At 45.3% G+C, this 26,670-nt stretch overlaps 2 protein-coding genes across 4 annotated transcripts in view; one reads left to right on the top strand and one right to left on the bottom strand.

Annotated features, from left to right (window-relative positions):
- PRDM4 (PR/SET domain 4) overlaps window positions 1-25,057 on the bottom strand; it is a 54,155-nt gene extending 29,098 nt beyond the window's left edge. For all 3 annotated transcript variants that reach the window (XM_034778012.1, XM_034778011.1, XM_034778013.1), the window contains exons 1-2: window positions 24,957-25,057; window positions 20,742-20,910 (exon numbers count right to left, since the gene is read on the bottom strand). In XM_034778012.1, the coding sequence (XP_034633903.1) occupies window positions 20,742-20,782 (41 nt within the window). In that variant the 5' untranslated portion in view covers window positions 20,783-20,910; window positions 24,957-25,057. The remainder of the gene's footprint in view (window positions 1-20,741; window positions 20,911-24,956) is intronic.
- ASCL4 (achaete-scute family bHLH transcription factor 4) lies at window positions 9,018-10,524 on the top strand. The gene has a single exon (XM_034778031.1). The coding sequence runs from the start codon at window positions 9,629-9,631 to the stop codon at window positions 10,190-10,192; it is 564 nt and encodes a 187-aa protein (XP_034633922.1). The 5' UTR covers window positions 9,018-9,628; the 3' UTR covers window positions 10,193-10,524.
- Window positions 25,058-26,670: the final 1,613 nt, after the last annotated feature.

Genomic DNA, 26,670 nt, shown 5'->3' with positions numbered 1-26,670 from the left:
CACCACCCACTGCCCCGTGCTACCAACCTCCTCACCGTGCCCCACACCATCCACTGCCCCACGCTACCAACCTCCCCACTGCACTCCATGCTACTGACAGCCCTGACACACCCCACATGACCTTCCTGCCACATCCTGCACTACCAACCAATTCGCCACATCCTGTATGACCAGCCTATAGTGTCACCAACCTCCCCTCTGCACCCCACATACCCAACCTCCCCCTTATATCCCATCCTGCCCCACTCAGCCTCCCCTCTCCATGCAACCCAACCACTTTGCTGCGCCCAACCTACCCACTGCACCCCGCACAACCGGACGTCCCTGCTGCATCCTGAAATCCCTGTCATGCCTTGTGCCATTGACCGCCCCACCCCACACAAGCCAACCTCTCTGCCCCGCCCAACCTCATCACTGCGTCCTGACCATTGCATCCTGCAACCCACTGACCTCTGAGCCGCACTGTGCCCTGCACATCCTCCCCACTGTGCCCCCATCCAGATGCACCGTGTACCACCTGACCACCTTGTTGCATCCTGACCAACTGCGCACCCGCAGCCTGCTCCACCCCACCATGCCCCGCATGACCTCCCAGCTGTGACCATGCCACCTGACCTCCTCACCATACTCTGTACAACCTGTCTTCCCCGCCACACCCTGGGCCCCATGCTACCCAACCTCCCCGCCACATTCCATGCCCCCCAACTTCCCTGCCCAACCTCCTTGCCACGTCCTGGGCTGCCTGACCTCTCTGCCACACTCTGCAGAACCTTACTTCGCTGCACCCCTTGACCGCTCTGTTGCACCCCGCAAAACCCCATCTCCCTGCCAAGCCCCCTGCTGTCCAACCACCTTTCTGCACTACTCATGACCTGACCTCCCTCCTGCACCCTGTGCCATGCATCCACTCCACCAGGCCCCGCACCACCTGACCTCCCCCCTGTGACATCTCACGCCCCATGCCACCCAACCTTCCCCCTGCAGTGCCCCACGCTACCCGATCTCTCCCCTGTGTCCTCTGTGCTCCACCCAACCTCCCAGCTGCACCCTGTGCCGCCAACCTCCTCGCCGTGTCCCATCCCGCCCAACCCTCCCTTCTTCACCCCGACCTCCCCGCCGATAAAATTGCAGGAGTTGGCAAAACTGGTGTCATCTCTTTGGTGGAACATGAAATAAAGAAATATGAAATCACACTTGTGAAGTAACATTGTGATAGCATCACAGAAATTAGAGATGGGAAAGAATTATTAGATACCTAGTCCCTTGGATGGGCACGGTTATTCCCTATAGTACTTTTTTTTTTAAAGGGCAGGGTGGGATTTCAAGCTGCAAAGCAACGCTTTCACGTTAGGGTCCGGAATATTAAAATTTGGCTCTGTCATCTGATTAGAGGCTCTTCAGGGAAGTGCCCATGTCTTTATTGGTACTGTAAGGCACTTTGCACACTTTTGTGCACTGCACAATAGTAATAACTCTTGCTTAAAATGTTAGAACTGTCACTCACAGTTGCCTATCATTTGTTCCCTATATAATTAAAAAATATAGCAAAAATACAACAGCCAACTGGCAAAATAACCTCCTGTAGTTTGACTATAGTCACCAGGGGGGTTATATTTCACAGCACTTTTATCACAGGTCCATGGTTTCCTAGTTATACTCTTGAGACATAGTATTCTTCTAACATATGAAACACCACACAGGGAAACACTGACTAGGCTATACATGCATTAGAATCTCTTAATGTATGTGAATAGCCTTGTAGCTCACAATCACCTATCACTCATGTATATAAATCACACAGGCTGTTCAAACCAATCCACAAGCTTCCCTTGTTAACTGTTAGTAGTTCTCTGAAACATGGTTATATGCATCTGTAATCCGATCAGGCCTGACTCTTAAATGAGGCCTCATTAAATGTTCAAAAGAAATGTTTGGGTGTCTGTGCAGGAAGAGGCTTGATGGTGTTTTGCTGTCTGCACTCCCACCTTTTGATCTTAAAAAATCAGTACTTAGGTGAATCTAAAATACCCTCATGATTTGGAAGTCATTCATTACAAACCCATCAGTTCTTCTTAATGGAGGATATAATCCCTCAGCATCATTCATGGCTGAGGGAATGACATCATCCAGTTGTTGTACATTTTCCAGGGACTGTCACGTTCTTTATTGAACAGCTAACTCTTTTTATAGCTGGGTATATCTGTAGTGCTAAACAGACTTAGACCAGCAGGTCAGTGTAAGAACCTTGCAGGGACAGAAAAACCTGGTAACAAGTGATTTGGGATTCTGTGCTTGATTATTTTATTTTATTTTTTTACTGTGTAATGGTTCATCTGGTTGTCTCGTCTACTTTTTCCCTTTCTCAGCAGAAACTCAGCTGCACAATTACAAGCATGCAAGTGTTCTGGTAAAGCAAGTAATGTCAGTTTCAAATCGAGCCCCAAAGAAACTCTTTCTACATTGCTCTTTCCAATACGTGGAAAATGGCAGGCGACTTCCCAGATTTCTGTCCTCTTTGTCCTCCCCCAGCTTTGGAATATGTCTCTGTGATGGGATCCCCAGGGTACAACCTGGGACTGTGGGACCGCTGTGCCCCCTTAACTCACTTTCTCCCACAATGCCTTATTGATGACATGCAGCAAACCCCTCCATGTGCTGTTACCACTCAGTACAACCCCATGTGGAGCCCCACACCCAGCTAGATTGCATAAATGCTCCCAGAGCCACTCACGAATCACACAGAGAAAGGCACCAGCCAGATCTCTCCAGCACCCAGCCTTGTACCTCAGAAATACATCATCTTGCACTGCTCAAGACCCTTTCTTGAGCAATGCAAGTTTATTAATTGGTTTGCCACTTCATCAGTGGAAAGTGGGCATACACCAGCCTTTGTAACCTAAGCAGATTTACCAAGCACATCAGTCAAACTCACTGCTAAGGCTAAACATTTGAACAAGTTTATTGATTACAAAAGCTAGGTTTTAAATTATTGTAAGTGATGGGCAAAAAGAGTAGTTACCAATAAAAGATAAGCACAGTCTAAATTCTTAACCTTATTAGACTAGGCAATATCTGGACTAAACAGTTTCTCACCCCACTGGATACTGCAGGTTGGGTACAGTCTTTCATTTCCAGGCTCTCTCCCTGTTAGCCTGGGGACCAGTCTCATCAGCTCCAGCATTCTCGCTGCCTTCGGTGTAGATGGGGAAAGAGTCACGACAAACCATGTGGCCTCCGTCTCCCATTTTATATCCTCAGCCCATGTGCTCGGATAACACAAGTCTAGGCATGTCTGGTGGGCATTGCTGAGTCACCAGGCAAAGTTGAGCAGTTCTCCTGTTGTGGCCTTTTGCATTACAAGGGAGTCATTGAGTTGTAAGTCCCTTGCTGGACAATGGCTGTTGATGGTTGTCCAATACCCGCCTGGGCGTTGTTTACCTCACTTCTTGTTGTATCTGGGGAGCTAATATCTGGGCAATTCCCCAACTCACAGCATATTTTAGTCAGGACCGACTCCAGCTTTTTTGCCGCCCCAAGCGGCGAAGGAGGGGGTGGGGGAGATAAAGCTGTGATTGGCAGCACTTCAGCGGCAGCTCTACCGCGCCACTTCATTCTTCGGTGGCAATTCAGCAGCCAGTCCCGCCCTCCGAGAGGGACTGAGGGACCCGCCGCCGAATTGCCACCGAAGACCCGGATGTGCCGCCCCTTTCCATTGGCTGCCCCAAGCACCTGCTTCCTGCGCTGCTGCCTGGAGCCAGCCCTGATTTTAGTGACAACCATACAACACAATCTCATAACTTCATATGCATTAATGATATACATATTTAGAACAGTGGCTTTCAACACATCATAACCTTTCCGATGATACCTTACATGGCATGCTTTGTATGAAATATCACCATTATATACAAATGATGAATATGTGGGTTACAAGGCGCTCTCCCGAGGTATAGAGTGTCACAGTCTCAACAGTACTCTGCAGCACCATCTATTATATTAGTCCTGGACCCTGTCATATGGACAGACCAATAGTTTTGCTGAATTAATGTCAGTTCTGGTAGTGACATAAGTCCAGTTCCTACTGGAGAGGTGTCTACATCATTAAAACCATCACCTTGTTTCACACAGGCCATCAAACAGCAATCGAATGATAACAAGTTATGGTCATTATCAGCTTGCACTGTATTGGAACCAGTAACAGAAATTAGCAGATCTTTATCTCACAACCTAGCCCTTGAGCCATCCAATCCTCCACCTTGTAACGTAGTCACATATCAGTTTTCTAAAGGGGTAAAGTTATCTAAAGACCAGTTTAAACCATATAGCAATGTCTAGGTAGGTCAGTGATAAAATTAAATGCAATTGCCTGAGAAATTCACCTGTGTCTGCAGAGAGATGTGTGCTGAATGTCTGATGTGCTGTAATATATATTAGGAAGAAAAATGTTCTAACAATCCATGAGCAATGGATACAGCTTTTAAAAAACATTTCTTCCAAAAGGCAAGACATTATTTCTATGCTGAGAATATTTATTATCTGTCAATGTATTACTAAGGCAACTGTTCTGTATCCACTGGAATCCTAAAGGACTGCCATACCATGCGATTAGGAGCAGTTGCAGAGCTCCCATCTTCAGGTTACCAGTGGCTACTGGAGACATCATGAAATCGAAGAATGACTCTTCCAGTCTCAGGGAGAACGAGGTGCATTGAGCATGGCACTTTAACACTTCTTAATGAAACCTTCTGCAGGGTCCAGGCACACTGTGACGGGTTGGGTCACAGAAACCGCTTTGGGACTGTCACCTGATGTGCTGAGACTACCTCTGAGCCTGTTTTCCCTGCCAGCTTGGCACTTCAGAACCCTGTCTTGTTGAGCCAGATACGCTAACCTGCTGCAACACTGACCTAGCGTCTGACCCACACCCCCAAAGCTGCAGACTTAATTGAAAACAGCTTAGAAAGTGCTCCTGTCTCTATCACCCAGATACCCAGTTCCCAATGGGATCCAAACCCCAAATAAATCCATTTTATGCTATATATGGACAGATCAATAGTTTTGCTGAATTAATGTCAGTTCTGGTAGTGATACCCTCTGATACCCTTTGCTCAGAAACACCAAGAAACAGGGTGAGAGCGCTGAACTCATTCCACAGATTTGAGCCCAGTTTTCTAACACCAAACAATGGATTTTTTTCCCCATTTGGTGTAACACTCGTTAATCAGCACACAAATACCATGGTGATGGATATGGTATAAGAATTTAGATTAAATCCAGCTCTTATGTTTGGCTGTCAAACTGGGACAGATGCCACATTTTGAAGAGGAGACAACAACTTTATAACCGTACAAAATCATAAATGTTCTGAGCTTTTTTAGCATATTTTGGATTCCTTAGTTGTTCTATAAATGCAAGATATTTTTATATTATTATTATTCTATTGCAGTGTGCAATTAACACAAGAAATTGGCAATGTATAAACTTTGCTTTGTATCAAGTAAACTGCAATGAAGAAGACAAACCAAAAAGCATAACAAAGGCATATACAAGCATAAAACAAATAGTCTTCCTCAGGGGCGGCTCTATGTGTTTTGCCGCCCCAAGCATGGCAGTCAGGCAACTTTCGGCGGCATGCCTGCGGGAGGTCCGCTAGTAACGTGGATTCGGCGGCATGCCTGCGGGAGGTCTGCCGGTCCCGCAGCTTTGGCGTACCCACCGCCGAATTGCCACCGAAGCTGCAGGACCGGCGGACCTCCTGCAGGCATGCCGCCGAAGGCTCCCTGACTGCTGCCCCCACAGCGACCAGCAGGCCGCCCCCCACGGCTTGCCACCCTAGGTGCGCTGGTGCCTGGAGCCTCCCCTGGTCTGCCTTCAGCACTTTTTTCTACTTCCTGGGTGTTAGTTTTTATAGATAAAATCATTTTGACATTACCAGGTGGGAAACAGATGTACTTGCATGCATCCAGCTAGTTCTTGTGTTCTACCAGAGCATTTCAATCAATCTGAGCTTCATTTCAGACAAGATCCACAGGGAATACTTGTCATCGGGAAGCTGTTGCTGTAAATATACCACTGGCTTCAAGGCTTCACACAAGAGATGTACATGATTCCAGTTAGTGTGAGTGGCACCAACAGCAGGATGGAAAGCTGAGTTATAGTATTTGCTATTGGGATTTTTTGTCACTATTACACAGTCAAGATTATGATTTGTAAAGCCCAAACAATGTATTGTGAGATGTGCAATCAAAACTATAACTAAACTGTATCTGGAGGGAATAATTTTTTAAATTTTATTTTCATTTATGTGGGAAATATTTTCTAGTAGTTTCAAGTAGATAATTAAGAATGAACATTGAAGTACAAGAAGTGAATGGAAAAAACAGGGAAAATGGAGAATTTATGGACTGTCCCAATGTATTAAAAAAAAAAAAAAAAGATGGGATTTAAGCAGAGTCAGATTAAGAAGGAATCCATAAATCCTTGAGCTCTTGCTCCAGAGCTCTGAAAGGCCTTGACTCAGCAGTGAATCAGTGAGAAACTAAGAGCCTGATTCTCCTTTCATAGCAATTTTTGCACAAGTGTAACTCTATTGACTACAATGGAGCTACTCCTAATTTATAATAACATGAACAGAATTAGATCCTAAAATTCTGTCTGGGTTGGAGGGGATTGTGTGAAGAGATCAAAGAGTCTATAGGTGGCAAGGCATCAAGGAGAGGAGATTGTTTGGGGGAACCTGAGAAAGGAGATCAAGGTATACAAAGAACTATATATTTCTAGAAGGGGCAGTGTTTTTGGAGCCAATCCCTCATATTGTCTTCATCTATCCCTGGATTTAAGATGAAAATGCTTATGAATTTGAATTTTACAGTGTGAGGGACTATTTGTGTAGGTAACGTGAGCAGGATCTGGCCTGTACAGAGGGCCAGTACATGAAATATGCATCGCCATAGTCCTACTTAAGCCCACACCAGAGAATTTAAATGGGACTTAATTGGTTCATAGGCCTCATTCTGGTTCTCTGCAAGAGGCAAACTTCAGCCTGAGAGAATCCCATTAGTCTGTCAATATGATAATCCAATCAACAAAAATTAGCAGCACATTTTCACTTTTCTCATGTTGCTGAAGCAAATCATTCCCTGTCAGTGTGGACTCTGATATGCACCTGGCTTTTCTGATCATTCAAATCAATATTTCGTCTATGATCATTTTATATTTTAAAAGAATTAAGAATATGGATTTACTTTAGGAAAATCATGTATCCCTTTAACACAGGGGGTTTTCAGCGCTCTGGGAACTGCAGGTGAGCGGTATTTACAGTAAACATTGAAATAAAAGTCTGATGGCAACAAACAATGTTTGTGTTACTGAACTGAAATATAATTCTGCCCTTTGAACATGGCTAGACACTAGGAATGGTTTTAGAGACTCCAAAGACCATCCAGGATTTTAAACAGCTTCAGGGAATTTTTCTGGGTTTTTAAAGGTACACTGTCTGTTTAAAAACACATAGCTTAAAAAATAAGTGCCAGTCCTGTGTTGCTAATGACACATTAAACTATTTTAAATGGAAGAATTATACAAATCTAAATTATTTCCATTTAAGCTGTTTGTTTGCTTTTTGAGTTGGACAACGACAACAGACCAGTCAACATCCCATTTGTTTCTAGAGAATCTTAGTCCCTAATCTAGACAATACTGTAGTGTTTGAGTCGCAAAAGCTGCAGGGTAAGGTTTAAATAAAACAAACAAAACCCCGACTATTTTCATTTGTTAAATTAAAAACAAATCATGAAATCATGGCTATGCTAGTGTTTGCTGAGAGCAAAAGCTGTTATGGTGAGAGTTCCATTATGACCCAGTGTTTTCACAGATGTTAAGACCAGAATGGACCATTATGATCATCTAGTCTGCCCTCCTGCCTAAACAACAAAAGACCCTCTCCCAGTTAATTCATGCAGCTAGCCCATAACTTTTGTTTGAGCTTTAGCTTATCTTTTAGAAAGACAGCCAGTCTTGATATAAAATGTTTTCACACCTTATTAAAAGTATCATTCTAATTCTAATGGATCACTTGATGAGCACCTGTTCATTCCCTTTGAAGTATCTGGCACTGGCCACTATCGGGATACCGAGCTAGATCGGGACTTTTGGTCTGACCCGGTATGGCCGTTCTTATGTTCTACATTAATGGTACAAAACACTATGGCCCCAGTCCTGTGGGCTGGTTGAGCTGTGCTGAGTGTAGGACCCAGAGGTGGAGGAGTGGCTACATGCCACCTTCACGCTTCCCCAATTTTTGAGGCTTCTTGGGGCTGATTCTGCCCCTGGCATAAGTCAGGGCAGCCTCAGGACTGTTTGCAATGGTCCCCAAGTAAGTCGAGCATACTCTGAAAATTAAGAAACAGGCCACTTTTGTGGCAGTGTTTTTTAGGATTGCAAAATAACCCCATACAAAAAGCCAAGCATACTTTTTTAAAAGTGCATACCGATGTCACTACTGCACCAGCACGTGCATATTTCTTGGCATGGGGAATTTTGTTCCCTTATTTAGGCCCAGATCCTCAAAGGTGCTTAGGAACCTAACTCTCACTGATTTCACAGGCCAGAATCTAGCCAAACACGTTGCAACAGCAACACTGCCATTTGGGGGGCGATTTAAGGGTTGTTGTTTTTTGTTAAGGCAACTAGTCCTCACCAGAGATGATCAGACCATTTTCCATCACACCAAAATTTCAACAAAAAACAAACAAAAAAAATCATGAACATTTTCTCAAAAAATATCTTTTGAATTTTTGAACCCAGCTCTCCTCAGAACTTGCTGGAAAACTTTCTTTTCAGCTGAAGAAAACACCAAGAAATCACTGATTTCCTTTCTTGGAGGCACGTATGTAATCTTGATGTGAGACGACTTGCAACCACAAGAGAGCACTCTTTCCTTTGATGATCTCTCAGCCTTCCTAGAAAGCTAAAGAGATACCATATAAGTTTTGCATACTGCTGGAGAACCCGCTTCAGTTAGATTGGAACAGCAGAAACAACAAAGGCTGCAGATGTATTTTGGATTACAGTGTGAAAAGCCTTTGGCTAGTTTTTCAGCTGACAGGAGATCTTCGGTTCCTGAGTGGGAGGAGTTCTGCCAAAACTTTGAAGATCCCTATAAACTTTGGAAATTACCCATCTTTTGGAGACAACTTTATCAAAAGATATTGTGGGTTACAATACAAGAGAAGTGTTTAGAGCCTGGAAGCTTGTTTATGTTTGGTGTTAACTCTACGGACACACTTTCAAGCTAGAAGAAAAGGAATACAGGAACCCTCTTATTATCTTTTGAAAGATGAAGATCAGAGGAAATGCTGGGTTTAAAGTGTGGAGTAATGGTCCTAAAAGCTGGTCTATAAATTAGATGGCACCCTGCCTCTATAAAAGATTGAGGAGTAGAGCAGATTTTCAGTCATATTGTGGACTTCATGAATTGTTAGTTTTGCCTTTAAAACTGGACATAGATCTCACCCACAAGAACAGAGCAGACTGTGGAGCAGAGGACCCAATACAAATGTTTCCTCCATGCATGGATTAATGCAAGATTTGGGAGCCAAATTTGAGATTAAAATTGCACTGGTAAACAATGGACAGCAATAAAGATGATGGACTATTGAATGGGATGTTATTCTCAGGAGCTATGTCCATGGGAAATAACCATGTGAATCCTCATGGGTTACCACTAAGAGAGCCTTTTGGTGTTCCCTTTCATTTCGATCCAACTTATTGGGACCAAGCCTACCATGGTTATTCAGGTAGATTTTCCTACATCCCTTTCTCTGGATATGTAGGAGTCTATGACTATTCTTTTGAGCCTGCCTTCATTCGAAAGAGAAATGAGAGAGAGAGGCAAAGAGTGCGTTGTGTGAATGAGGGATATGCACGCCTCCGAGAACATCTTCCCAAGGAGCTTGCAGACAAACGCCTCAGCAAAGTAGAGACCCTAAGAGCCGCAATAAATTACATTAAACACCTTCAGAGTTTGCTGGACTCTCAGCCATTAGGGTCTACCACTAAGGAAACAATATCTGCTAAGGAGGCTACAGATGCTTCCAGTCCTGATCTAAGAAGGGAATGCAACAGTGATGGAGAGTCTATAACCTCTTTATCTTCATCTCCATACAGTGAGTTTGAGGAGACTTGCATCTAGGAAACATCATCTTGAGAAACATATGCCTTCAAGACCAATCAAAAACTCTGTTATGGTATCTAAATCCACATGATTTTTCTATAGGTAAAAATGTATCCTACGAAAGAGGAAAGAGCCTGGGAAAATAAAGGTATCTTCAGTCTCTGAGAAGACCTTTTCACTGTTGTTGCATGCATGTAGCCTACAAGTGGTTCGTAAGGATACAGCTGAGGAAATTTGAAAGGAATTTGTGTGTTTACTAATTGTGGTTTAGATTATTAAACTTGAAACAGTTTTTAAAATCTAAATTACTCTTCACCTTTTATGCTGTTGGTTTACTTTTTGCTTTTCACTCAGTGGGAAAATGAAAATAGATTAACCAGGTTTAGAGTTTTTTCCTAGTCAGGTTTATTTTCTAGTTTCCATGCACTGATACAATGATGCAATGTTTGGTTTGCAAATATTGTGGTTGCGGGGTGGGAGGGAAAGAGGGTGTAAAAATTAGATAACATATGTTTCACCAACATTTTTAAAACTCATGCAAATATTTCTATTAATATTAGGTTTTGAAAAACAAATTTTTTAAAAATGAAATCTATATTTCAGGTTGAATCTATTTGGCAATGTCCTTTTTAATGCAAGCAGATGGTCCATAATTAGGATGCTTTGGAGGTGTGAGGATGTGAAGAAAACTTGGGACTTATTTTAAAGAATTACTCTCAGCAAATGGCAGACTGAAATTTCCATCCTAACCAATACTAAATTAATGTGCTAAATATAGTTCTGTAAAATCCCAATCAGACAAAATCATAGTGATGAAATTGTGGTGAAGACATCCACCTTTTCCCTGTGCACCTTCATTTATATAAATTGTATTTGCAGACAAATGCTATTGATCATGACATCTATTTGATGGTTGGAGGTAATATGCATGGAAACATACTCCTGTAGTCATCATATACTAGTGTCTACAGAAAGGCTGAAATATATCAAGCTACATTCATATGGAAAATGTGGGCATTTTTCCTTACATTTAAAGTATTGTATTACTTTTAAAAACAGACTTTTCTAAAATATGTACCTCAAGCTCTACAATATATATTTAATTTGAACCATTGTCACTCAAAAGGCAATCGGAGTTTTTCTCCAAATCTCTCAAAGTTCTTTTTTTCTTCATTTACTACTCTCCAAGGCCCTGATTTAGCAAAGCACTTAAGTATGTGCTTAAAGATACGCATGTGCTTAAGGGATGTGTTGAACCAGACCCAGAATGTATTCTCTCTCTTCCCGTTCCAAATGATCTACCCCCCCTTACTTTAAAATAATACCAAAATAAACTTTTAAACTCCCCTCCCCTTCTACTTATGGGATCACTTTGATTTGATAGTTTTCTCTCCTTATCTCCCTTGCCAAATACCTTGACTGAAATCCTGAAAATGTTCATGTACAAATATGAATGAACATTAGTGCTGGTCAGATACCTCAAAACATGTCCATGAATATTTGCTTAAATAAAAAAATTGAATTAAAAATTTTATTTTCACTTTTCATGGAGATTAGTGAATGAGAAATGTTCCCAAAAACTGAATTTTCAGGGAACAGAGGAAACTAGACTCAAGGAGCTCAATTTGTTTAGCTTAACAAAGAGAAGGTTAAGAGATGACCTGATCACAGTCTGTAAGTACCTACAAGGGGAACAGAAACGTGATAATAGAGGTCTCAAAGGTATAACAAGATCCAATGGCTGGAAGTTGAAGCTAGACAAACTGAGACTAGAAATAAGGGTCACATTTTACATAGTGGAAGTAATTAACCATTGGAACAATTTACCAAGGGTTGTGGTAGATTCTCCATCACTGGAAACTTTTAAATCAAGATTGGAAGTTTTTCTAAAAAACATGCACTAGTTCAAACAGGAATTCATTCGGGGACGTCCTATGGCCTGTGTTATACAGAAAGTCAGACTAGATGATCACAATGATCCTTCTGGCCTTAAATCTATAACTCTATGACAAACTGACAGAAAGCAAATATTAAACTCAGAAATGTGAATAGTTGCAATGTAAATCTGTTAAATGTCCTCTTCATCCAATTAGGGAATGAAAAAACAATTATGTGACATATGTGTCCAATCAGAACGAACCCGTACAGCTCTCATTTCAAATTTTGTATATTCCATATTGATTTCTAGTAATGACCTGCTCACTAGCAATTTAAAGATCAAAATTATTCAGCAAATAATTTTAAAGAAGAAAAACATTTGGAGAGATAATCATCTGCCCATGAACAATTCACAAACAACAAGGAGCTAAATTTGGTTTATGAGTTATTTGCTATGAATTATTCACTCAGCTCTAATAATACTAAAAAGCACTGTTAAAAATCACAGTGAAGCACAGAGGCTTAGTCCCCTGTTCTTTATATACTAGCTATGTTCCCTTTTTGAAGCAGGGCTGCTTCCAGTTTCCAGACAGTGCACCTCCTGCTGCGTGGGCAGTTGTCTGTAGGGGTATGGATGAGTTTCCAGAGTTGGAATACATCTTTTCAGGTGTATATGTTTTCATGTTTATCTTTGGGGGCGGGGGGGGGAGAAGTAAGGTAGTAGTCTGAGAACAGGACTTTCCTGGCTTCTACTCTTGGCTTTGGATACTATGGCCACGTCTATACTACAGCGGCACAGCTATGGTGCTGTAGTATCATAGTCTAGATGCGTCCCACACAATAGATTCACAGATTCTAAGGCCAGGAGGAACAATTACGATCATCTAGTCTGACCTCTATAACACAGGGTATAGAATTTCCCCCAAATAATTCCTAGAGCAGATCTTTTAGAAAAACATCCAATCTTGATTTTAAAATGGTCATTGATGGATAATCTACCACGACACATGGTTAATTATTCTCACCATTAAACATTTACGCCTTATTTCCAGTCAGAATATGTCTAGCTTCAGCTTCCAGCCATTGGATCACATTATACCTTTCTCTGCTAGACTGAAGAACCCATTGTTAAATATTTGTTCCCCATGTAGGTACTTATAGACTGTAGTCAAGTCACCCCTTAACCTTCCCTTTGTTAAGATCAAAAGATTGAGCTCCTTGAGTCTATAAATCTTTTAAACATTCTTGTGGATCTTCTCTGAACCCCCCTCAATTTATCAACATTCCTCTTGAATTGTAGGTTTTTTCCATTGATGCAGGTAATCCACATATCCAAGAGGTAGTAGTTAGGTTGGCAGAAGAATTCTTCCATCAATCTACCTGCATCTATGGGGGAATTAGGTCTCTCTACTACATTGCACAGGGTGCAAAATCTTTCTCACATCCCTGAGTGATGTAACTAGGTTGATCCCATTTTTAGGTGTAGACCAGTCCTGACTCCCTTTGTGGCCTCAGACAAGAGATTTTAACCCTCCGTCCTCAGTTTCCTGATCTGTACAATGGGCTTTGTGATTACAGAGGTGCTGGTTATGACTCTATAGTTAAGACTGTTGTGTTTTTCACGTAAACCTTTGTTATCTAAGAATAATGCCTAGTCACCTCTAGTACCTCATGTGGAGGCTGTGAATCTTAATTGTTGTAAAGTGCTTTGAAGATGAAAAGCATTGTATATATGTATAACTATCATTAATAGTTAAATCAATCCAAGCCAATAAACCTAAATATGGACATAATGACCATGTTACTTCCTGGTCAGAGGATGTTGGATAGACTTCTAAAGAGTTTTTCAAATCACATTGTACCTCAGAGGCCTTTACTGGGGACATTGCAGAGCCAACCCCAAGCCCCCTCACCCCTTGCTGGGTTTCCCTGGCATATAAAGAGAGTGTTGCATGCCTTCCCCTCTGTGGCCAGCTAGCTCTGCTGGGCAGAAAGGGGCTCTTCCCCATCCCAGCTTCCTTTCAGGTGGCTAGTGACCCAGGACATGCTAACAGAGAGCAGCAGTTACACTCAGGAGAGCACAGGGATTGCATGTGAACATGGAGAGCTCCTGGAATCATCCCCTCCTCGTACACACCCCCACATGAGCTAGACACTGACTGGCCCTTTGCATTGTTAGGTGGCTCCATTTTGTTACTTGTCAATCTTTGATGTTCTGCCCTCAGAAATAAACCCTGGGTATGTGAAATAATACTGAGAAAAAAGACCGCTAGGGTTCAAATCAAGTGAATTTGTTGCAGAGAAACTTTTCAATAAGTTTGTTGTCATAGTTCTTATTATTGTTTTCAAGTTGGCTATTTTACTCCTTTTAACAATTGTGAAGGCTTCTAATAATGCCAACCAGACACAAAAGATTAAAGAGTTAAAATGTAATAGCCACCAGTAGGTGATTATTATTTCTGAAGGCCGGAAATGAACTGCTAGCTGGGAATGAAACTCCTTCCGTGGAAACACTGTACAGGAGAAAAAAAGATCCTTCTGGGAGCCAAAGCTCTATATTTTGTTTTCTCACAGTCCCTGTTCTGATACAAGTATTGTGCTTTGTTTTAGCACAAGGAAGTACGAGATTGCTGAAGAATTCCCAAATACAAAATACAAAAATCCTATATGTAACAATGTCAACAAAATTTTCTCGTGAATGCTACAGTTCAAAAGCTTTCCTAAGCTGCATCTGTCTAGACAAAGGTTTTCTTCAAAGCTTCTAAAGTGTATCATTATCAGACTTTGAAAACAGAGGATGATCCAACTTGTCACCCTGGGAACTAATGTTTTAATAAAAATGTTGAACAGAAGAATTCTCTTCATTTGGCGCAATTACTGTTTACAAGAAAGACAAGTGGTGCTATTCTTAGGCCTTGTCTACACTACGAGAGTAGTTCGATTTTACTTAAATCGAATATTTGGAATCGATATTGCAAAGTCGAACGTGTGTGTCCACACTAAGGACAGTAATTCGACTTTGTGAGTCCACACTAACGGGGAAAGCGTCGACATTGGAAGCGGTGCACTGAGGGCAGCTATCCCACAGTTCCCGGAGTCCCCGCCGCCCATTGGAATTCTGGGTGGAGCCGCAAATGCCTTCTGGGTAAAAAAAAAAGGGGCCAGGGTGCTTTTGGGTAACTGTCGTCATCCGTCCATCACTCCCGCCCTCCCTCCCTCCCTGAAAGCGCCGGCGGGAAATCATTTCGCGCACTTTTCAAGTCATTGACAGCGCGGACGCCACAGCACTGTGAGCATGGAGCCCACTGCAACCATCGCTGCAGTTGTGGCCGCTCTCAACGCCTCGCAGCTTATCATACAGGTTGCCCTGAGGCAGATGCAGAAAAGTCAGGCGAGGAGGCTACGTCAACGCGGTGATGACCTGAAGTCTGAGAGTAGCACAGACCTCTCAGAAAGCAGGGGACCCAGCGCCGAGGACATCACGGTGGCAATGGGTCATGTTGATGCTGTGAAACGGCGATTCTGGGCACGGGAAACAAGCACTGAGTGGTGGGACCGCATAGTGCTGCAGGTCTGGGATGAATCACAGTGGCTGCGAAACTTCCGCATGCGGAAGGGAACTTTCCTTGAACTTTGTGAGTTGCTGTCCCCTGCCCTGAAGCGCAATGACACCCGGATGCGACCAGCCCTGACTGTCCAGAAGCGAGTGGCCATAGCCCTCTGGAAGCTTGCAACGCCTGACAGCTACCGGTCAGTCGCGAGCCAGTTTGGGGTGGGCAAATCTACCGTGGGGGTTGTTGTGATGCAAGTAGCCAAGGCAATCGTTGATGTACTGCTGCCAAAGGTAGTGACCCTGGGAAACTTGGAGGCGATCATAGATGGCTTCGCAGCGATGGGATTCCCAAACTGCGGTGGGGCCATAGATGGAACTCACATCCCTATCCTGGCACCGGACCACCAGGCCAGCCAGTACATTAACAGAAAGGGCTACTTTTCCATGGTGCTGCAAGCACTGGTGGACCACAGGGGACGTTTTACCAACATCAATGTCGGATGGCCGGGCAAGGTTCATGACGCTCGTGTTTTCAGGAACTCTGGTCTGTTTAGACGGCTGCAGCAAGGTATTTACTTCCCGGACCACAAAATAACTGTTGGGGATGTGGAGATGCCTATAGTCATCCTCGGGGACCCAGCCTACCCGCTAATGCCCTGGCTCATGAAGCCCTATACAGGTGCCCTGGACACTGAAAAAGAACTCTTCAACTACCGGCTGAGCAAGTGCAGAATGGTGGTGGAGTGTGCTTTTGGACGTCTCAAGGGGAGATGGAGAAGCTTGCTGACTCGCTGTGATCTCAGCGAAACCAATATCCCCATTGTTATAGCAGCTTGCTGTGTGCTCCACAATCTCTGTGAGAGCAAGGGGGAGACCTTTATGGCGGGGTGGGAGGTTGAGGAAATTAGCCTGGCTGCTGATTACTCACAGCCAGACAGCCGGGCGATTAGAAGAGACCAGCGGGAAGCGCTGTGCATCCGGGAGGCTTTGAAAGCAAAGTTCCTGAGTGAGCAGGGTAACCTGTGACTTTCTAATTTTGTGTACAGAGAAGCCTTCACCCCACTTCCAACACACGTTTCAAAATAAAAATAGTTCTACTTTGTTAAAGCACACCGTTTTCTTTAATACTGTTTTCGCGGGAATTTTTTAAAACTGGGACGCAGACTGTGGTGCGGAGCGGGTGTAGTGTAGTCGCGCGAATGCAGCTTCTAAACTCAAGGACTGACAGGCTCCGCTGCGGTGGGATGGTTCTTTCAACGGAGCCTGTCACCCCTCCTGATACGGACTGTGTGTATGGGGGGTCTATGTGAGTTTGTGGCAGGGGTGGGACGGTTACAGATCCCCTGCTGTGTGGCTCTGTGATCCTGCCTAAGGACCGCCGCTTAAGATCTCTAACTGCCCTCCCCTGACACAAAGTCACAGAGCAACCCAACCCCCACCACATAACATGAAAAGAACCTCCCAGACTAACCAGGGTAAGTAGTCACTGCATCACTGCACTATGTATGTGCCCTGCTGCTGTGCCTGCCCCCTACTATGTACCCTGCCAAAGGTGACTGTCCTGTCCAATTACCAACCCCCTTTCCCCCCCCTCCTCCAAAAGAACATGATGGAAACAGTAGTTAACAGAAACATATTTTTTATTATCAACTACACATGGGACTGGGAAGTGAAACTTGGACGGGGGCTTGTGTCAGGCGGGAAGGAAAGAACTTGTCAAACTTTGGGGAATGAGAGCCTTCTGCTGCTCGAGCTCTCTGCAGGGGTGGAGTGAGAGTTAGCAGGGACTCTGCCGCCTCTCCTTCTGTGCACTTTGGGTGAAGGGAGTATGGGACTTGGTGGCGGGGGAGGGCGGTTAGAGATGGACTGCAGCGGGGCTCTGTCCTCCTGCCTCCGTTCCTGCAGAACATCCACAAGGCGCCGGAGCGTGTCCGTTTGCTCCCTCAGTAGTCCAAGCAGGGTTTGAGTCGCCTGCTGGTCTTCCTGACGCCACCTCTCCTCCCGATCCATGTTGGCTTGGTGCATTTGGGACAAGTTCTCCCGCCACTGGGTCTGCTGTGCTGCCTGGGCTCGGGAGCAGGCTATAAGCTCTGAGAACATGTCCTCCCGTGTCCTCTTCTTCTTATGCCTAATCCTCCCTAGCCTCTGGGAGTGTGATGACAGGCTAGGTTGTGAGACAGTCGCAGATGGGGCTGTGGGAATGGGAAAAAGGGAGTGAATTCCTCAGAAAGATAAATGTAGTTGTGAACAAAGAACATAGTCTTTCTCTGTGAACAGGACCATGCACAGCACCTATCACATGCGCACTCAGCACAAGGTCGAATTCTCGGCCTTCGCATTCAGTGTCTGGGGTTTTGCAGAGCACTTTTGAGAACCCTGTCAGGACAACGGAATTGCTCTTGCACGCAGACATGGTAAGCCGTAGATTCGTGGCAGCTTAAAACTTTAATATTAGCAATGGCCTCATTTCACATTGAAATCAATGTCGGTCCCTGCTGCCAGCAATCCGGCAAGCAGGAAGTCTGCTCCTGTCCCACACCCTCGCGGCTGTCCCCGGGAACGATCCCTTTCGGCTGACCCTCTCCCGCCTCCACCGCGTGGCTGCAAACCAGCGGTTACAGTTCTGTAAAGGAACGGTAAAGCAGTCCCAACACTAACATTCCCCTACCTCATTCAAAGCAGGTCATCATGAGCGACATCACCCTCATGAGGATCTCTGAGAGCGACAGACAGAGAATGCTCCGGGAAAGCCTTCAAAGACCAGGGCCGTATGCCGCCATGCTGTGCCAAGCAATGATTCCAGAGTACTTGCTAGTCTCGTGGCGCGGCAACGTGTCCTACTACGGAGGACCCAATAAGGCCGCTCTCCCCAAGAACCTAATGCAGCGGATTTCAAATTACCTGCAGGAGAGCTTCCTTGAGATGTCCCAGGAGGATTTCTGCTCCATCCCCGGACATATAGACCGCATCTTACTGTAGCTGCAGTAGCAGGGACTAAACAGTAGAGCGGCTTGGGCAGGACAATCATGCAAAACCGGACATTGCTAGATTTTTTTCAAATAGTTGCACTGCCCATGACTGAACCGTTAAGTTAATCAAACTAATCATGAGAAACCCATTTTTTAAATTGTTAATAATCATGTTCTGTTACAAATAAATGTTTAGATGTTTACAACACTTACTGGATGATCCTTCACCAGATTCTGTGTCCGGGGTAACGGCTGGGGAGGGTTGGTAGGGGATCTCTGTAAGGGTGATGAAGAGATCCTGGCTGTCGGGGAAATCAGCGTTGTGAGCGCTGTCGACTGCCTCGTCCTCCTCATCTCCTTCCTCATCTTCCCCGTCCGCTAACATGTCCGAGGATCCGGCCGTGGACACTATCCCATCCTCAGAGTCCACAGTCAGTGGTGGGGTAGTGGTGGCGGCCGCACCGAGGATGGAATGCAGTGCCTCGTAGAAACGGGATGTCTGGGGATGGGATCCGGAGCGTCCGTTTGCCTCTTTGGTCTTCTGGTAGCCTTGCCTCAGCTCCTTGATTTTCACGCGGCACTGCGTTACATCCCGGCTGTATCCTCTCTCTGCCATGTCTTTAGAGATCTTCTCATAGATCTTTGCATTCCGTCTTTTGGATCGCAGCTCGGAAAGCACGGACTCATCGCCCCACACAGCGATGAGATCCAAGACTTCCCGATCAGTCCATGCTGGGGCCCTCTTTCTATTCTGAGATTGCACTGCCATCAGTGCTGGAGAGCTCTGCATCGTTGCCAGTGCTGCTGAGCTCGCCACGATGTCCAGACAGGAAATGAGATTCAAACTGGCCAGACAGGAAAAGGAATTCAAATTCAAATTTTCCCGGGGCTTTTCCTGTGTGGCAGTTCAGAACATCCGAGCTCTTACTGCTGTCCAGAGCGTCAACAGAGTGGTGCACTGTGGGATAGCTCCTGGAGCTATTAGCGTCGATTTCCATCCACACCTAGCCTAATTCGACATGGCCATGTCGAATTTAGCACTACTCCCCTCGTCGGGGAGGAGTACAGAAGTCGAATTAAAGAGACCTCTATGTCGAACTAAATACCTTCGCGGTGTGGACGGGTGCAGGGTTAATTCGATGTAACGGCGCTAACTTCGACATAAACGCCTAGTGTAGACCAGGCCTTAGGAAAATGCTCAACAACTTTATCAAACTTCTGCACACCAAATGCATCCTCTGTAATCTTTCTATCAAACATGGAAAAAGAACGTCTGAAGCCCCCCTACCCCACCTCCTCCCATTAAATTATAAATCCATTTGCTCCTTGATATTATCACAATTTTAAAGATGTATAATTCTGGCCATGGAATTGCTTTTAGTCCCCTAATAGCTATCTAGCTGATTTCTTCAATCAAAGCCCATCCATACTGCTTTCATGTTAATTACTCAGTGTCAATAAATGTCCAAAGAAAAACATAAGGCACTATAGGAAAGTATAATTCAGACAGTAAAGCAGTCAAAGCCAGTTATCTCATTGGAATAAGTGAACAGGGAGCATATGCTTAAAAAATAACTCCTCTTTCCCTCTGTCACTGAGAAATAAAGGAAGAAGAAGACCTGAAACATTATAAGGGGGAAGACCCACAGCTGGAGTTGAAGTCAACAGAATGATGCCAATTTATACTTGCTATGGATCTGGCCCAGTAAGTTCTGAAGTTCCTAAAAAATATAAAGTAAGCACACTTACTTTCTACAGGTCCCCAGTATAACCACCAGCCTATCTGCAACTGACAAGCAAGAGAATGAAGCATGAACACACTGCAGAAAAATGTAAAGCTACACAACCATTATTTATTAGACTCTTAGAATGCCCAGCAATTATATAGTGCGGGACAGCCATACATCTCAAAGTGCTTTACAAAGCAAGGTAAGTAATATTCTGTACCTAACTGAGGCCTTGCCAATAGGAGAAAATATATTATAAATATATCAGCCATCTATTTCTCATACATTTCATTCATTCTCTTGGACCACAGCAAATGTGTCCAGTGATGGCCCTTTGGATCAGAGTAGTTAGAGATGGAAAAAAAAGCTGTTAGATCAGCAAGCCCATCCCCCTGGAAGGACAGACTAGGGGGATCTAGGATATTAAACTGACACCACACCTGGAATCTCCTCCATGTGCCAGGCTCCCATTGAAGTCCATGGGATGTCAAGTGTGGAGAGGTCACAGGACTGGGCCCTTGGCTCTTGTAAAATCAGTCCAGTTTCCCAACAATTCTTGTAATTGGCAGCAATTTGCGGATGATGGCACTGCTCCGAAGAGGCTCCAAGCTAGGTGCAAGCAGGAAAACAGAAATGCACTTCATGCAGCAGAAAACACGCCCCTTCCAGATACTGACAGTCTATGATCCAAAGCTCAGGAAAGTCAATGGGAGTCTTTCCATTGACTTAGTGGGCTTTGGTTCAGGCTCTTTGCTCTTTTAAGGAATGACAGGATCACAATTTTTAGCACCAGGGAGGATTGCCCCTCCTCACCCACACTCATACTCAAGCCATTAGTGTCTGAACTTTTTAAAGATAAAACACTATTAGGATGGGCTATTCCTTTGGCCGCATAGTTTTATCATTGACAATTCACTGGCCTTCCCCAGTTACAGCACCTGAACATTTTCTTTTAGAGAGCCAAGTCAAGAGCTGGGACAGGGGAAAGGAATTAGGAGGTGCTAATCACTGTGTAGGATTCAGTTCCACCAGCTTAATCCAGCAGTCCTGATGCAGGCAAACCTCTCATTGAAATCAACTGAGTTTTGCCTGTATGAGGACTCCAGGACAGGGCCTAGTCCAAAGCCATCCTGTTGCATTTTTAATGTGACTAAGGTTAATGGTGCTTGGTTGCCTTACTCTGCATCACCAGAACTTGTCCTGCCCGGCCCTGACTAGGCAACACCCGCTCACATACCACTGAGAACTGGAAAGTCAAATTGCTCCCCAGAACACATGTGCTATAAGGGCAGTCGCTTGCACCAAAGCCTGGCCTGAGGGTTGGGCTGAAGGTTTTGGATTCTAGTTTGTCAGTGAGGTAAACCGTAGGAATTGAAACCTCCACCCAAAACTTTACAAGGGGGGGAGGGGCTTAAAAGGGAAAGCAAATCTCACATGCTCTGGGAGTACATGTACGGGGTAGAGTTTACTGGAATGACTTCAAAGGAAAAGCAGAGACCAACTCAGCACACGAGCTGTTTCTTTTAAAGCTAGAAAGATCAGCTTGTTTGGCTTCTCCTTATTTGTTGCTGCTTATGATAGATACAGATTTCATTGCCAGAAATGCTAGCCGTATGCCCTGAGATGGATGGGTCCTTACAAGCCCTATGTTAGAAAGCCAGTCTTTGGGCCCTGGAGAGGGTTTCATTTTTAAAAACATGTCTCTAGGCCTTTTCCTTGTGAAGACAGTCTGGTCAACATAAGCCTGTGTAATTGAATGCAAGCCGATTGCTAGAGAGCGGCCTGTGTTGGGGTTTGTTGCAATGGTGTAGTGACACTGATGTAGCTGCCTCAGTGTACCAGTTTAGATGTGCTGCATCAGTGTAAAATGGGTTTTCCACCGGTGCGGCGTGTTTACACTGGAGAAGGGGTGCATTGATGTCGCTACATCAACAAAGTTTAGTCAAGCCCTAAAATTGAAAAGAAAAAAGAATAAATGCAGCTGAGCTACAATTCCCGCAGCAGGAAGCTGTAGGGACTTAAAGATCCCTTCTCTCCCACACCATACGATTGTCCCTCCCAGATCCATACATGGAGGGAACCTCTACAGGCGCTGCCTCTCACAAATATGCAGAAGGGTATAGAATTGATGGAATTCTTTTTTAGGAGGCAGAATATGAAACTGATGGATTTTTCTGAGGAGTGGAGGGGGAATTTTACACACGGAACGTCACCCATCTCATCAAATGAAATGTTACATTTTTGAGACAGCCCCTTGTTAAAATGTCAGTAGTGCATCACAGTAGCTGCATGAAATAATGGATATGGGCAGAGTTGGTTCTGGATCCACGCTTCCAAAAAATGCAAAAGGTGTTTGCATCCAGGTTTGGTTCAGCTTGTTACAGAGCTAGAACTGAGCCATGAAGTCTGGATCACATTGGGCTTTGAGCTCCTTCACATTTTGGGAGCATCTGGATCTGAGATTTTGATTTTACTGAGATTCAGCCTGGGGGTTGGGAATAACAAAATTTGCCAGAAGCTGGGAATGGGCGATGGGATGGATCACTAGATGATTGCCTGTTCTGTTCATTCCCTCTGGGGCACCTGGCACTGGCCACTGCTGGAAGACAGGATACTGGGCTAGATGGACTTTTGGTTCTGACCCAGTATGGCCAGTCTTATCCCTGTATTTTGAAAGGTGCAGAGAGTAAAAATCACACTGATAGGGATCTCATTTCTTACAAGGTGTTTTTACAGCCATACTGTTCTGGAGATAAATAAAAGACTTTCCTCCCCAAGGCTGTCAATCATCAGCACTGAGCACCAACCACCATCTCCCATTTGCACTGATTTCACTAGAACTACTGGTTATAAACTAAATAAAATTTTCAGATCTTCTTATGTAACTAACCTTATTTCCTTAATTACATATCAGATGGTTGTCTAGATGTGCCTCTTTCTTAGAGTTGTCAACTTTCTGATTGCAGAAAACCGAACACCTTTGCCCTGCCCCTGCCTTGCCCCTTCCTGAGACCCTGCTCCTTCCCCACCCCATCTCTGAGGCCCCACCCCCTGCTCACTCCATTCCCCCTCCCTCGGTCACTCACTCTCCCCCACTCTTGCTCACTCACTCATTTTCACCAGGCTGGGGCAGGGGGTTGGGGTGAGGGCTCTGGTTGGGGTGTGGGCTCCAGAGTGGGGCCAGAAATGAGAGGTTTGGAGTGTGGGAGGGGGCTCTGGGCTGGGGCAGGGGTTTGGGGTGAAGGGGGGGGGGGGGCTCTGGGTGGGGGTCAGGCTCTGGTGTGGCGTCGGGGATGAGGGGGTTGGGGTGCAGAAGGGAGCTCTGGGCTGGGCCTGAGGCGTTTGGAGTGCAGGACAGGGTGCGGACTCTGGGAGGGAGTTTGGATGCAGGAGGGGGCTCAGGGCTGAGGCAGGAAGTTGGGGTGTAGGAGGGAGTTTGGGGCACAGGTTCTGGGTGGTGCTTATGTCAGGTGGCTCCTGGAAGCAGCTGGCATGTCCGGCTCCTAGGCGCAGAGGCGGCCAGGGGGCTCTGCATGTTCCCCTCACTTGCAGGCGCTGGCCCCGCAGCTCCCACTGGCTGCGGTTCCCAGCCAATGGGAGCTGTGGAGACAGCACTCGGGGCGGGGGCAGCACGCCATGCCCCCTGGCCACCTCTGTGCCTAGGAGCCGGACATGCCGGCTGCTTCCGGGAGCCGCACGGAGCCAGGGCAGGCAGAGAGCCTGCCTTAGCCCCTCTGCACCACTGACTGGACTTTTAGCAGCCTGGTCTGCAGTGCTGACTGGAGCTGCCAGAGTCCTTTTTTGAGCTGGTGATCTGGTCAAAAAACAAATGCCTGGCAACTCTTTCCACTCAAGAAACACTGGAGACTCCACAGACTCTCCAGCAAGGGATTCCTCCTATGGGAATACTCAGTTGCCTGAGGTGATCTGCTCAGCACCAAACTTGATGACATTAAATCTCTCTATTCCCTTAGAGAAACAAAGCTGATAATGAACGGTGTAATGTACAAATGAAATAAATGAGGGTGAGAAACATGTTTTCAAGGTGTAACACACTGTGCAGTATCACAACAGTCCCCTGTCATATGGTCAAACTCAGAGAAACAAGAAACAAATTAAAAAATAAAACCTTTGGGAGAGGATTAATTTCTGAAAACAAGGGCTTAAGATGACATGCTGACAGGCAGTGGTGTGGTTATAAGCAGGCAGTGAGATTTATGGAGGGAAATTCTGCTGAGAGAGGGGAAAACAATGCCACTTGGGCCAGGTGGGGTAGTGAGCTGATGCAGTATCCCACCTCTGGAGGCCAGGGTGTCACAGTTTGGCACCCACTCAAGGCTCCTGGCTCAGCTGTCACCTATCTTGGGCGGAGACCCATCTCTCTCTCCCTCCTGACCTGGGTACTTCCAGGCTGCACGGATCCCTGCTTACACTGTGAGTTCCCCAGGAAGCCAGACTGCTTAAACAGCCAGTGTCTGCGCTTCGCCTTCCCTCCAGAGGCTATACCCAACAGAATTACCAGAAGTTACAAGTTATCACGCAGCCCTTTCTAAGCAAGCACATTCATTCTTAAGGTAAAAGCATTACAGAGAAAACATAATAAAACAATAAAAGAATATATAAACAATTAAAAAACATTAAAGAGCCCTGCTTACCAAAGATCACCCCCAACTCCAAGAGGGGCTCTAAAAGGAGGCAGTCCTTCAACACCCCCCGATTGGGTTTTTCTGTGGTTACAAGTTCACAAAGACGGTTAGCTCCTCAGGTAACAGGTAATCAGCAAAAAAAGGTCCCCTCCTCCGGGCAAAGCTTCAAAAGACTGATTCTTGCATAACCAGAGGGATTACATTTGCACACACCTCCCGCTAGAGATTTCCTGGGAAACCCACTTTGTTCCAAAAGTTCATTCTTGTCTGGTATATTGTTTGAAACAGTCCTTTGAAGTGCATAACACTTCCCAGGGTTTTCATTGGTTATCTTTCCCCCCAGAGACATTACATGAAGTTCCACAATAATACATAAACTTTGCATTTTTAAAAGAATGGACTTCAAAGCTACCTCAAGGATATCTCAGGAAATTGCCATATCTGCCACACTGGGTTCAAATCTTTGGTCATGAGTGAAATGAGTCTCGGGGGGGCTCAACCTAGTCCCGTAGTAGGCATTGATTACCTCACAGTCTTCAGAAAATTTGTCATAATATGGTAATAGGTAATCTCCGCCTAGGAGAAACCCCAGGCTGAAATAAAAGGTGGTGTGGGTGAGGATTAAGCACATTTGGAATTGTGCATGGACTCCGGAAATAAATACCAAAGAGTGCTACTAGGTCAGGGTGGAGGAGAAGTAGAATGGTTTAGAAGGCTTGAATAACAGGGCCACTGGAGATGTATCTAAGGCACTAAGAGTGCTAACCACTTTTCTAGCAACACCTCTGTCACACCCCATGCCCACACACAAAGAAACTTCCAACACTGCAGAGGCAATCACACCATCATTTGCGTTACTCTTGCTTCAAGAAAGGCTGATCACCATGTGGTCCTCCACCTGCCAATCTCCATTAATACAGTGCCAGTGTAGATGGGCATTGCTGATGCAATAGCCCCTGAACGGTTCATCCCACAGTGCACCAGTCACTGCTTAGGAACCCTTTCTGGTCCACTTTCTGCACTTCACTGCACAGGGAGAAAGTTTGCCCCAAATAACTTACCTGTACAAAAACCATGGGCTATTTTCCTAGGGGTCAGCTTCTCCATCAGAGATCAGCTCCATTCTGCTTCGATTGCTTGTGTGGCTCCAAATAGTCCTTCCTATGAGTGTGCTGCCAGAGAGCTAACTTGTGGGGCATTGGCAGCATTCTGGGGAAAGGAGCAGATAGGGGGTCTCTGAGATGGTGTGTGAGGGGGTCTAGCTGAAATGGGCATCACTGGGAGCAGTGAGCATCACAGGGAGAGAAAAGACCAAGGGACTTACAGTTCATTACAACAAAGCCTGGGACAATAATAGAAGGTCAAGGGCAGGGCAGACGTCGTGTCTATTATTTGATGAACTGGACTGAATCCTTGATCCCCACCCTTCTCTGTAGACCAGTGTGCGACTGGAAAACATGGTGACTGCATGCAATGCCGTGGGGGGAAAACACTGGCTCTGTGCACTGAGAAAGTCAGACGGATGAGGAACTGCACTGGGTGCCTGAGCCAGTGCCAGGATCTCAGGGCGTGTTTCAGAAGGCTCAGGATCCAGACATGGCAGTGGAGCTGCAGCCACACTAGTTCAGCAGGAGGAGGAATCAGAGGACAGGAAGTCTTCTACACTGAGCGTGCAGTTTTTTGTTGCAGTGTGTATGATGGGGATGACTCTGCAGGCTCAGGG

The sequence above is a fragment of the Trachemys scripta genome, chromosome 1, assembly GCF_013100865.1.
Source record: "Trachemys scripta elegans isolate TJP31775 chromosome 1, CAS_Tse_1.0, whole genome shotgun sequence".
Lineage (NCBI taxonomy): Eukaryota > Metazoa > Chordata > Testudines > Emydidae > Trachemys > Trachemys scripta.
Note: the sequence above shows the minus strand (reverse complement) of the source record. Positions and strands in the feature narration are given on the sequence as shown.

What these genes read in the sequence shown, in the direction of transcription:
- ASCL4 (XM_034778031.1), top strand. Translation starts at nt 9,629, where the DNA reads ATGGACAGCAATAAAGATGATGGACTATTGAATGGGATGTTATTCTCA.